This window comes from Azolla caroliniana, unplaced genomic scaffold, assembly GCF_043228905.1.
Source record: "Azolla caroliniana isolate FFs.n. ecotype wild unplaced genomic scaffold, voAzoCaro1.0.p SCAF_4, whole genome shotgun sequence".
Taxonomy (NCBI): Eukaryota; Viridiplantae; Streptophyta; class Polypodiopsida; order Salviniales; family Salviniaceae; genus Azolla; species Azolla caroliniana.
The window spans coordinates 13,762,073-13,775,032 of record NW_028230439.1 but is presented as its reverse complement, the minus strand read 5'-3'; the positions used below and the strand labels follow the sequence as shown (position 1 = coordinate 13,775,032).

Below are 12,960 nucleotides of genomic sequence, written 5' to 3'. Positions count from 1 at the left end.
AACGGCATGTCAATTTGCGTCTGTCGCCGCTTCTGCTTAACTCTCCGGCTCATGCACTTCCACCACCTTCGTCATGTACACATAATCATGTGTCATGTACTAGTTATATGCGTACCTTTTTACGGGGTTCTATTGGTGCATCGATCGGCGTAACTTTGCGTTTGCCAATTGCAAGGCCCTCTTGGCCCTCTTGGACTTCATTCCCGAAGCTCTATCTTCGTTCTTTCCGGAGTCAGATTCATTCCTATCTGGCTCATCTCTATCGGTGTCGTACTCCGGCATCTTCTTCTTCCCCTCCTCTTTGCGTGTGAACCGTCTCCTCGGTTCCTTGCACGAGGAAAGCACGACCGAATCTCCAATACTCGCCAAGTCTTCATCGGATTGATCATTCCCATTCAGTCGCTCATGGGGCCCACTTAGCCGGAATGAGATCGGACTATCATTTAGAATACCGAATCCTTCTTCATCTTCTACCTAGATCGTTTCGGGCTCACTGGCTTCATCCTCCGGAATCGGGTTGGAGTCAGACATCGGAGTCGGTAGAGAGTACCATGATGCCGACTCATCAAATTCGACACCTTGGCTCACTCGAACTTGTTTTGTTTGGGGGTTACAGTACTTATAACCCTTTTGCTCATGTGAGTAGCCGGTAAGGATGCACTTCTCAGACTTCAGGTCCAGCTTTCTCCGCTCTTCATCCGGCACATGCACATCGGCAATGCTACCGAATATCTTAAGGTGTCTTAAAGTTGGCTTCCCCCCGAAATACAGCTCATGTGCTAACACCTCATTTTTTATCCGGTTTTGGATGTAGACGGTCGTCCGGACCGCTTCGGCCCAGTAGAACTTGGGCATGCTCATCTCTTCTAGCATTGCCCATGCCGCCTCCACAATCGACCGGTTCTTCCTTTCGGCCACGCCATTCTGTTCCGGTGTGTATCGGTAGCTGAACTCCCTCCAAATTCCTTTTTGCTGTAGATAACTGTTGAATTGGCCGGAAAAGTATTCTTTTACGCCATCTGACCACATGCACTTGATCTTCCTCTCTGTTTCCCGTTCTACAAGACTTTGCAAGTTCCTGAAACAGTCGAAAACTTTGCTTTTCCTTTCGATTAGGTAGATGCATGTGTGTCAACTATAGTCGTCGATGAAGGAGACGAAATATCGGCTCCCGCCAAGTCTAACGTTCTGTGTCGGTACCCATACATCCAAATGTATCAAGCCGAGCTTGTTACGATTCGGTCTCTTTCGGTGGGGAACAGAAACCAGTGTTTCTTCCCAAGTTGGCAAACTTCACAAATTTGGGCCTTCCGGCCAGTAAATTTTGACAATCCGAAAATAACCTGTCTTGATTGCCGGTCTTGAAGCCTCTGGTAATTGGCACGGCCGATCCGCTTGTGCCACAGGTCGATATCCGATTCAAGCTTCTGTCCTTTTGTGAACATAGTGGTACGTACGTTGTTAGTGTCGAGGATAAACATCCTCTCGTGTCGGCGCCCTTGTGCGATGATTTGGCCCTCTTCCTCAATGAAGCATCAGAGGTGCCAAGGTGTTCCGTTCAGATAGAAATCCGAGGTGTTGTATCATGTACACTTGTTCCTCAAGATCGCCTTGCCGAAACGCATTCTTTACATCCATTTGATGTAAGTGCCACCCCTTCGTCGTTGCTACGGACAATCGTCAACTTCACGGCACGCGCAAAGGTCTCGTCGTAAACGATGTCGTGCTTCTGCGCATAGCCCTTTGCCACTAACAGGCTTTACCACATAGTTTCTGGCTTGAGGTTGTCATGTGTGCAACATATGTTCTTAATAGGTGTCTAACTAAAGCACTCCACTCTATCACTCCATATGAGGCTTGCTTGGCATGGCCACAAGCTATTTGTTGCTCATCTATGTGTTTTTGGTTGTTCGGCATTACATTAGTGCCTAAACAACAACACAAAAAATTGGATGATAAAGAAGTGAAACGTTTTTTTGTTGGACACAGTTCTGAAAATAAACAACCAAAAACATTAATGCATATGCCAAACAACCAAAAACATAGTTCTAAAAGTAAAGGCTATCGTCTATATCATCCACAGACTAAATGAATTATGGTTAACTGTGATGTTGTTTTTGTGGAGCATGCAATTCAACCATGGCTTTCATGTACTAAGGAGACATTGACTATGACACTTTGTTACCTCTTTTTACAAGTGGACAAATGTTGGCCCACTTGAGGCACCTTCTCAGCCTATGGAAGCTACTCATAATGATGTAGATTTATGTGATGCACTTACTAATGAGAAGGCTGATATAGAGGAAGCAAAGATTGTGCCTAAATGACTGTTGCAGACTTTGCGAGATAGCAAATTATGTGTTCCTTTGTCATACCGTACTTTTTCAGGTTCTCATAGTGCTACTTTTGCATCAAATTGTTATGTTATGGCTGCCTCTACTCTTGGTGATGAGAATGAGCCTATTCTTTTGATGAAGCACAAAATTAAACAAATTGGATGGTTGTTATGCCATCAGAATATGACGGTATTATGAAGATTGGTACATGGTCTTTATGTGACTTGCCTCCTAGCAAGAAGGTTATTGGCACTAAGTGGGTATATAAGTTGAAGTGTAAACCTAATGGAACAATTGACCAGTATAAGGCTAGGCTTGTTGCGAAAGGTTATGATCAAGAAAAAGGCATTGATTTTGATGAGACCTTTGCTCCCACTTGCCATATGACTACTGTTTGTAGCATCTATGCAATTGCAACTCATCATGGTTGGAATGTACATCAATTGGACATTAAAACAACATATCTAAATGGTGATCTTCATGAGGAAGTGTATGTATCTTAGCTTTGTGGTTTTGTGCAGAAAGGGCATGAACACAAAGTGTGTAGGTTAAGAAAGGCATTATATGGCTTGAAGCAAGCACCACGTTCTTGGTATGAAAAGATATATGTCTATTTGATTGCATTTGGTTTTGAGAATAGTCCAACTGAAAGCACCTTATATGTTAAGCATGTTGAGGATGTATTTGTGATCATGGTTGTTCATGTCGATGACATGTTTCTCATAAGTTCCAATGAGAAACACATTGCTGACTTTAAGGCTGATTTGCATGCCTCTTTTGAGATGTCAGATTTGGGGCATTTGCATCATTATTTGGGCATTCAATTTATGCAAGTTGATGGTGGAATAGCTTTGTGTCAATCGAAATACATTGACAAATTATTGCACCATTTTGGCCTTGAAGACTATAAACCTATTACCACTCCCATGGAGACAAGTTTACATTTGACCCTTCATGATGTTGGAAATGCAATTGATGTTGTTATCTATCAACAGGCAATTGGATACTTGATTTACTTATGCATAACCCAATGTGATATTCAGTTTGTTGTCTCTTAGACGAACAAGTTTATGCATTGCCCAAGAGTTGAGCATTAGCAAGCAATTAAGCGCATCTTTCACTACTTGAGTGGTACCCGACCACTTGGATTGTTTTACCCCAAGGGGGGATCATTACCACTAGACTTGCATGCTTTTTCTTACTCTTATTGGGTTGGTTGTTATGACACTCGTATGTCCACAAGTGGTTTTTGCTTCATGCTTGGTAGCTCATGCATATCATGGTTGAGCAAGAAGTAGCTTGTTGTCGCCACTTCCACTTGTGAAGCTAAGTATAGGGCAGCTTTCACAACTACACTTGAGTGTGTGGCTCAGACGCCCTTTAGCCGATATGGGTGTTGGTTAATCTTCTGCCACCACTATCTTCACTGATTGTCAAAGCGCATTGGTAGTTGCGAGGAACCATGTGTTCCATGCTCGCACTAAGCATGTTGAGGTGCATTATCACTATGTCAGGGAAAGGTTCTCCGGTGGCGAGATCAGTTTGGGTTATATGCCACGCAAGAGAACATTGCAACCCTTTTCACAAAGGCTCTGCCTATAGAGAAAATTGAAGCTTTCCGCAATGCTTTAGGCCTAATCCCATTTGTGGATTAATATGTGTCCACATAGCTTGGCACTTCCTTAGCCATGAGTGCCAGCTCCTTGTTCACCACATCACTCCCAAGGGGAATTTGTTGTTATATTTTTTAGGACAATAATGTGTGTGAACACACTTAGGACTACACAGGGGTATTTTTTTCCCTCTTTAGGAGTTTTTTTCCCTAAAGTGAAGTAGTTTTTGTGATTCAAAACAAGAACCCACTGACCTCTGAAGATCCAACCATCCCAAGCCAATTTATATATTAAGCATATGGCTTGGGGCTTAATATTCTTGAAGCATGATCTTTTTTTTCTATCCAATGCATGTCCAACAATTGGCCCAACACTTATGGAGAGATGTATTTCCCATAAAGTTTCCACTTTATTCCATTGGCATTTTACAAAATTTGCATCAAAGCAATTACATGTACATTTTACAACCAATATTAATCGTGGAAGTTTAGGGTGAAGAGGATTCGCAATTAACACCTTAGGATAGTGTCTAACCAGTCTTTAAAGAAGTTAACAATGGTTTCATAACTAGAATTAGACTCACCCACCTTAATCATACATGATGTGACACATTGATGATTAGATGACTTCAGCCCTCGTAAATCATTTGAGCTACCCACTTAACATTCCTCTTATTTGCATCACAATGTCATCCTTGACAATAATTAAAGGAACCTTTGTTGTAATGTCACACACTCTTTTTTCTTTTTCATAAATCTTGGCCACATACTCAAATATGTACTCACGGACCCCTAGAAGGAATTCAGTTTCCTTCCTCACAACCCTCTTTTTAGTGCTTAATGATAGTCCATCTAAACTTCTAGAAACAAAATCATGTAATCTTGGTCCACCCCACATTTTTATCATGATATCATTCTTCAAATAAGCTGCTTCTTCTTCTTGGTTGCTTGGTCCCTTGCTTGAGGTGACTTACTAATATTTGCAATAGACTTTTAAATAAATATAGACCTTCGAGAGAATTCATATCCTCTTGGACACTCAAGATAACCTTGTAATTTAAAAGGTTGTTCTCCACCACATCTTCCATGATTAGTGTGGATAATTAAGCACCTAGATTGTTGCCATAGGATGTGCATCAATGGTAATGTGATGGACACTTGTCGACAAAGACTTAGGATTATTGCCTCATTTAGATAATCCATTCTCACCTGAATTATAAAGCTTTCGAACATAAAAGCATGGATTCAACCTGGCCATTTGAGTCGTATGGACTCTCCTACAGGCAATTATGATGAAGCATACAATGACTGTTTGTGGAACTCTTTTCTCAAACTAAATGAGCCAGTGTTATTGTCTCAGCTCCAAGTAAAATAAGTCCAACAGATCTCCTTGCTTAAATATTGTTTTCCTCTTCTTTCATGGCATATATATTTCCCATGCACACATATGCTGCAGCATGATTTTTCTTCCAACATACTACATTTTCGAAAGCAAGCAGTCCAAGTTTAACATTTCGCCATTTTTGACAAGCACCAAGTAAAGAAATCCAGATTGGAAGATAATCAGATATAGGTACCTTCTTGATCATTGCAACAGCTATGTCCAAATTCCCTGCACGACCAAAAAGATCCACCATGCAAATGTGATGCACTAGGGTTGGGGTTATGCTGTAGGTGGTACTGATCATCTGAATGTACATTTGGCCTTTATCCAGTTGACCGGAGTGATTGCATACATTTAGGACTATGGTAAAGCTCACAGGATCCGGTTCTATACCTTCTCTTGTCATTTTCTTGAATAATTCAACAACATCAGTATCGTTTCCAAGTTGCGCATATCCTGCCATTAATGCATTCCAAGAGATCACGTTGTGACCTTGAATCTCGTCAAACACTTCATGTGCTTTTTTAAGAGCACCACATTTGGCATACATGTCAACTAATGTAGTATTAAGTACAATATCATCTGGCAATATCCCCTCTCTTTTCAAACGAGCATGTATGTCTTCACCCACATGTATCGCTCCTAGGCAACCACAAGCTTTAAGGATGCAAAGAAGGGTGACTCTGTTTGCAGCAAGGCCCTCACCTTGCATCTCTTGGAAACACTCAAGTGCAATGTCACCATGCCTGTGGCGAGCATACCCTGTCATTAGGGCATTCCAAGTCACCACATCCCGAAATCGTAGTTGATCAAACACCTCTTGTGCTTTTCTAGGTCCACTACATTTAGTATACATATCCACCAATGCATTGCTAATCAGGATGTCCTTCTCTAGCAAACCCTTTCTCACAATCTCAGTGTGTATTTCTTTCCCCACGATAACAGCTCCTATGCTCCCGCAGGCTTTAAGGATGCAAAGAAATGTGACAGCATCAGGAGAGAAACCATCTTGTTGCATTTTCTTGAAACTGTGCAATGCTTCCTCTCCATGTCCTGATTTAACATACCCTGCAATTAATACATTCCAAGTGACTACATCCCGTATTTGAACCTGATCAAACATTTCTCTTGCTTTTGCAACCATGCCACATTTGGCATACATATCAACTAATGCATTGCTAAGCAATATGTTGTTCTCTAAAATACCTTGATTAAGTATCTGAGCATGTATACTTTTGCCTTTCTCGAATAATTCCAGGTTACCACAAGAATTCAAGACACATACAAATGTAACTGAATTTGGACAGAAACCTTCATGTTGCATGGATATAAAGCAGTTCAGTGCTTTCTTGCTGTGCCCCAGTTGGGAATATCCTGAAATGAGTGCATTCCAAGAAACAATATTTTTGGTTGACAATTGGTTAAATACGTATGTTGCCTTCGCAAGGTCGCCGCATTTGGCATACATATCTAATAATGCAGTGCCAGTAAAAATGTCATCTTCCAGTAACCCTTGTTTAATCATCTCAACATGCACCTCCTTGCCTTTCTCCGACATGTGTGTGACGGCACACGCTTTTAGGACAGAAACAAAGGTGAATGCATCTGGTCGGATGCCTTCCCCTTCCATTCTCTCGAAATGCTTCAGAGCTTCCTTGGGATGGCCATGCCGAGTATATCCAGTGAGGAGTACATTCCAGGAGACGACATCTCGGATGTGGTGGAGCTGCTCAAACAATTGCACAGCTTTTGATAATGGACCACATTTTGCATAGAAACTGAGAATGGTATTGCCAACATAAATATCACTGTGAAGGAGCCCAGTTTTCAGGAGATGGGCATGTATTCTGCTTCCCTTTTGGAGGTTTTTATGGTTGGCACAAGCTTTCAATAAGGCCACATGATCAACATCTGACTCACATATCATCTCCAAGATTCCCTTTGCTGTGGTGCTCCTCGGCTTCTTCGGAGGCTTCTTGAAGCCAACCGGTCCGGTCCGCCTTTCCATGGGGTTAACTCATAAGCTTGGTTGGTTGTGCATGCCCTCCCTCCCTCCCTCCCTCCTGTTTCTAAATTGTGAATCATACATATCATATGGCCTCCAATTTACATACATCAAATGGTCACACACATATGTACATACATACATACATACATTGTAGACGTGTGTGTGTGGTCCCCGCCAATGTCTGTGCTGGATCTCTCCCCAAAACCGCCTACAAAGACAGACACAACATTGTTGTTTGTTCCCTCCCTTGCTTCTCTTTGGCCACGCCACCACTTCTTGTCCATTTTGTTATTATTGAGGAGGATCCATCCCTTCCATCATTCCTTTTTTCCACGAGTCTCATGAACACTAGACGATCAGAAATATGGGAGAATGTGCACACATGTTAGCTCGAATGAGAGTATGAAAGGATATGCGTGCATGACCAGACAAACGGGTGGTGTGCTCACACAAGAGGATGATAGCGGATCAAAGGACCGTGGATGAGGATGAAGGGTCAACAAGTGGATGGGCATGGATTACAGGTCCACGAGGATGACAATAAAAGGTAAGCAGACGCATGAGAGGATAATGAATGAGCAAACAAACAAAGTCAAAACACATGAGGGACCTAAGCACAAACACGGGGTCATGAGGGGAGAGAGAGAGAGAGAGAGAGAGAGAGAGAGAGAGAGAGAGATTTTATTATTGTCTTTGGAGGGCAAATATGACCTTTGATACAAAAAAGATACCACTTTCATGTAATACATGTAAAAATGTGTAGCAACTCGCGATGTTCAAGAACATTATTAATGAACGTCGACATTCCAGAGTGCACACTATGACTGTGAGAAAAAAAATTGCAAGGATTTGGTTTGGTCAAAGATATATTAGGGTAATGTGTGCATAGTTAACTACTCTCGTCGCTTGTGCCCTAACACTTTATCTCACATTGTACTGAGTGTGAGCAAAGTCACATGGGGGCAATGGTTTAGATGACAGACTATGGGGTGGGCTATTCTTGTTCAGTGAAGAACATGATTTTTTACTTAGGTGCAACATATGTGTTAAGTGACAAGCTCAACATGAACCAAATCGGTTAAAGGACAAAAGGTTGAGCCGGCTAAAGAAGCGGAAAGTCGGGCCGGTTGTAGAAGATATTAGGTCCTATATTCCTATTTTAGTAATAGGAATATTATAGGCAAGTTAGTGTCAGAGCTCATATGTGAGCATTAAGTACTTTGTGAGTACTTGTGCCAACCCACTCTCAAGGGCTTGTATATTAAGTGCTCTATGAGCTTATTGTATGTACTTTGAGTTTCGGTAATAGAATTTGTTGTTGTTGTCTGCTAACTCAGTCTCTATTTGACTGTGTACTTGTCTCTCACACTCATTCATTCTCTGTGTTTTACCTAACTGTTTGTTGTTTGTTGGCTGTGCCAATTCCTTGTGTAAGCTTCCGCACGTTTACTTTTTTACATGATATTAGAGTGGAAGGGTTGAGAAGAATCCTCGGCAGCCGACAATCGTACTCACATAGACAAGCTTTCATCTTCTAGACAGAAGAAGAGACATGACAATGGGAAGTTCCTTGCCGACAGAGAAACTTGGCAAGAACAACTACGCATCATGGGAATACAAGATGCACCAATACCTACTAGGACATGGTTATTGGAATGATGTGGATGGAGCGAATGATGAAGCACCTGAGGTGATGCAAAGAGATTTTGTTGGCTTGGGCACAAGTAGCAAGCCAAGTCTTGTACTGCTTGGCATCTGGCCTCCACGATCAGATGTTCGGGTACATGAAGGATGCAAAGTCGTCCAAAGAAGTTTGGCAGAATCTGAAGAAGATTTTCACTAGAAGTACCAAAACCCGTAAGTTGTAGTTCAGACAAGAGCTCAACAACATCCGGCAAAGACAAATGTCGGTAACTGACTATACCACAAAGATTAAGGAGATATGTGACGCACTAGGGTCCATCAACGTGATTGTGGATGAAGACAATTCCGATCAATTCGGATGAAGACATTTGCACGTGGGTTTGCTCCACACAATAGCCGCGCTACCTAGAGAAAACATATAACTGGAAGTGGACTGACGATTTGACGCATCACCGGCCCAATCGACTAGCTTTTCGTTTATACTGTATCAGTATAACAGTCCATGATCCTTAGTGCAGCTCACATACCTCAATAGTTTATGCGCGCACTGAAGGTGCTCAAACCAACTTTCAGCGAACTTGCGGACAATATTATGTTGATTATCTAAACTGCTATCCTACACAATCAACCAATCCCCCTCTTCTATTTTCTTAGGCTGAATTCAGTGAGTTTTATCAAAATGAATTTTATTCTTTAGTCAAGCCTCCTTCAATCGTTGGGCTACTAATTCTATATCTTTAGGTCGACACTCTAATTGTTGAATTCGCAAAGCAAGAAATTCTTCTCTACTCACCTCTTCTCTCCAAGGAATAGATGTCCATGACATAATTGATTCTTCTATTGGCATGATGGGCTTTTGGCCAAGTATCAATTCAGTTGGCATGTATCCTGTTACCGAACTATGCGTTGTTCGATCCGTCCATAGTGCATAAGGTAGCATGCGTGGCCAATCTCTTATTTTACCTTTACAACTTTTCACGATTGCCTTAACTATTGGGCTATGTCCTCTTTCAATCTTTCCATTGCCTTCTCGATTATAAGTAGTTGTAAGTGATAACTTGACCCCTATCCGACTGAAGAATTGTCTAGCTTCATCAGAATCAAGTTCTCCTCTATCTGCAATTATTTTACCAACACACCCATAATGACATGTTACATCTTCTAACAAAAATTTACATACAACTGTAGTTGTTTTTTGTCGTTACAGTGGTCTTCCTTCTACTTGGTTTGTAATGTCTTCTCTTGCTAGTGCTAAATATCGCATTTGACATTCCCCAAGTGGCATTGTCACTAGATCCACCATCCATTTATATTGCATTGACGATGAATATGTTGGTTTTAGCTCATCTCAATACCGAATAGTCGAGTATTCTTGTTAAGAGTCTATTACTAATCAATAAACCAAAGTAAACTAATCTGTTGAACCGAATCGGTTGTCTCCTTTGCCCGTTCTACCCCTCAAGTGTGGCACGTCGAGATGCTAAACACCAAGCATTTCAGTGAACTGCTGCAACTTGTCCGATCCGAGCGGTTTGGTGAAGATGTCGGCAACTTGCTGATCCGTATGAACATACCGAAGTTCGACTTCACCGCTTAGGACACGCTCACGCACGAAGTGGTAGTGCACTTCGATGTGCTTTGTGCGAACATGGAATACAGGGTTCTTGACGAGTTGCATGCTGCTTATGTTGTCACAGTAGATTAGAATTGGGGTTGGCACCTCGATCCGGAGGTCTTGCAGCAGTCACCGAAGCCAAATGGCTTCACATGTGGCAACAGTAGCGCCCTAGTATTTAGCCTGAGTGCTCGAAAGGGCCACTGTTGGCTGCTTTTTGCTACTCCACGCAACAACCGCGCTACCAAGGGAAAACATATAGCCAGAGGTGGATCGGCAATCCGATGCATAGTCGGCCCAGTTGGCATCGGTGTAGCCGACTAGCTCTTCGGTTATACCATGCCGGTATAATAGTCCCCGTTCCTTCGTGCCGCTCACATATCGCAAAATTCGATGCGCGCATAGAAGGTGCTCCATGGTCGGCTTTTGCATATATTGACTGATCATGCCGACCGGATAACTGATGTCGGGGCAGCTGATTGTCAAATATATAAGGCTTCCGACGATTTATCGGAACCGCTTCTCATCGCAGGTCGGTCCGGAGTCGGGACGGAGCTTCTGGTTCCGGTCCAAGGGTGTGGAGATCGGTCGGCATTCCGTCATGCTGAACTTGTACACCATATTCAACACATAGTGTCTTTGTGAGAGCAATATGCCGTCGGGGGTTTGGATCACCTCGATCCCAAGGAAATAGTGAAGGTCCCCCAGGTCCTTCATCTCAAATGCGTCTGACAGTTGGGACTTGACTCGGCTGATTTCATCGAGTCCGGGTCCGGTGATGACTAGATCATCAACATACAGAAAGATGCAAACCGGACCGTCTGGACCTTGCCGGATGAACAACGAAGAGTCGAACTTGGAGGCCGCAAACCCCATCATACGCAACCAGTGCGTGATCTTCGCATTCCAAGCTCGAGAGGCTTGCTTCAGGCTATAAAGTGACTTCTTTAGCCGGCATACAACCGACTTGTTCATCTCCGACTAGAAACCGGGGGTTGGGTCATAAAAACCTCTTCTTCAAGATCTCCTTGAAGAAATGCATTCTTCACGTCCATCTGGTGAAGATGCCATCCCCTTGCCGCAGCAACCGCCAACACCACACAAACCATCGTCATCTTCGCTACTGGAGCGAAGGTCTTGTCGTAGTCGATTCCGTGGGTCTCTACGTATCCCTTCGCCACTAACCGGGCCTTGTACCGGTTAATCGAACCGTCGGCATTGTACTTTACCTTGTACACCCATTTACATCCGATCGGTTTATAGTGTCGGGGAGGCTCAACTAGGTCCCACGTGTCATTGGCATCAAGTGCCCACATTTCTTCCTCCATAGCGGCATGCCAATTTGCGTCCTTTGCCGCTTCTACGTAGCTCTCCGACTCACGCACTTCCGCCACCTTGGTCATGTACATATAGTGATGTGCCATGTACTCATTGCACCCGTACCGCTTCAAGGGGTGCTTCTGACGGGAAGACCGGCGTAACTTATCATTACCCGGTTTGAGGCCCTTCTTGGCCGGGTCGGACTTCGTTCCTGAAAATCCGCCTTCATCTTTTCCCTAGTCAGATTCGCTCCAATCCGACTCAACTTTGCCGATTTCGTATTCCGGCATCTTCTTCTTCCCCTTCTCTTTGCGCGTGAACCGTCTCCTTGGTTCCTTGCGCGAGGAGAGCACGACAGAGTCTCCACTACTCGTCAGTTCCTCATCCGACTGGTCATCTTGACTCAACCGCTTATTTGGTCTGCTCAACCGAAACGATTCCGGACTCACATCTAGAGTCTCGAACGCTTCGTCTTCTAACTAGACCAGTTCAATCTCACTAGCCTCATCCTCCGGTATCGGGTCGGGGTCGGAAGTCGAAGCCAGTAAGGCATACTATGATGTCGTCTCATCAAACTCAACATCCCGGCTAACTCGGACCTGCTTCATCCAGGGGTTATAACACTTATACCCCTTTTGCTCATGCGAGTAACCGACCAGGATGCATTTCTTCGACTTTGCATCCAACTTCCTCCGCTTCTCATCCAGCAAATGCACATATGCAATGCTATCGAATATCCGAAGGTGTCTCAAATTCGGCTTGCGCTCGAAATACAGCTCATGCACAGACACCTTGTCACCAATCCGGTTTTGGATATAGATGGCCGTCCGTACCGCCTCAACCCAGTAGAAATGGGGCATGCTCTTCTCTTCCAGCATTGCCCTTGTCGCGTCGACAATCGAACAGTTCTTCCTCTCGGCCACACCGTTTTGCTCCTGCAGCTGAACTCTCTTCGAATTTCTTTTTGCTGCAGATAATTGTTGAATTGGCCAGAAAAATATTCTTTTACACCATCCGACCTCAGGCACTTGATCTTCCTCT

At 43.4% G+C, this 12,960-nt stretch overlaps 1 protein-coding gene across 1 annotated transcript; it reads right to left on the bottom strand.

Moving 5' to 3' along the window:
- Positions 1–4,200: 4,200 nt before the first annotated feature.
- On the bottom strand, positions 4,201–7,304 carry LOC147865111 (pentatricopeptide repeat-containing protein At3g57430, chloroplastic-like). The gene has a single exon (XM_087317853.1). The coding sequence runs from the start codon at positions 7,257–7,259 to the stop codon at positions 5,343–5,345; it is 1,917 nt and encodes a 638-aa protein (XP_087173979.1). The 5' UTR covers positions 7,260–7,304; the 3' UTR covers positions 4,201–5,342.
- Positions 7,305–12,960: the final 5,656 nt, after the last annotated feature.

Bases quoted from the DNA above. Each gene is read 5' to 3' on its own strand.
- LOC147865111 (XM_087317853.1), bottom strand. From the start codon at position 7,259: ATGATATGTGAGTCAGATGTTGATCATGTGGCCTTATTGAAAGCTTGT.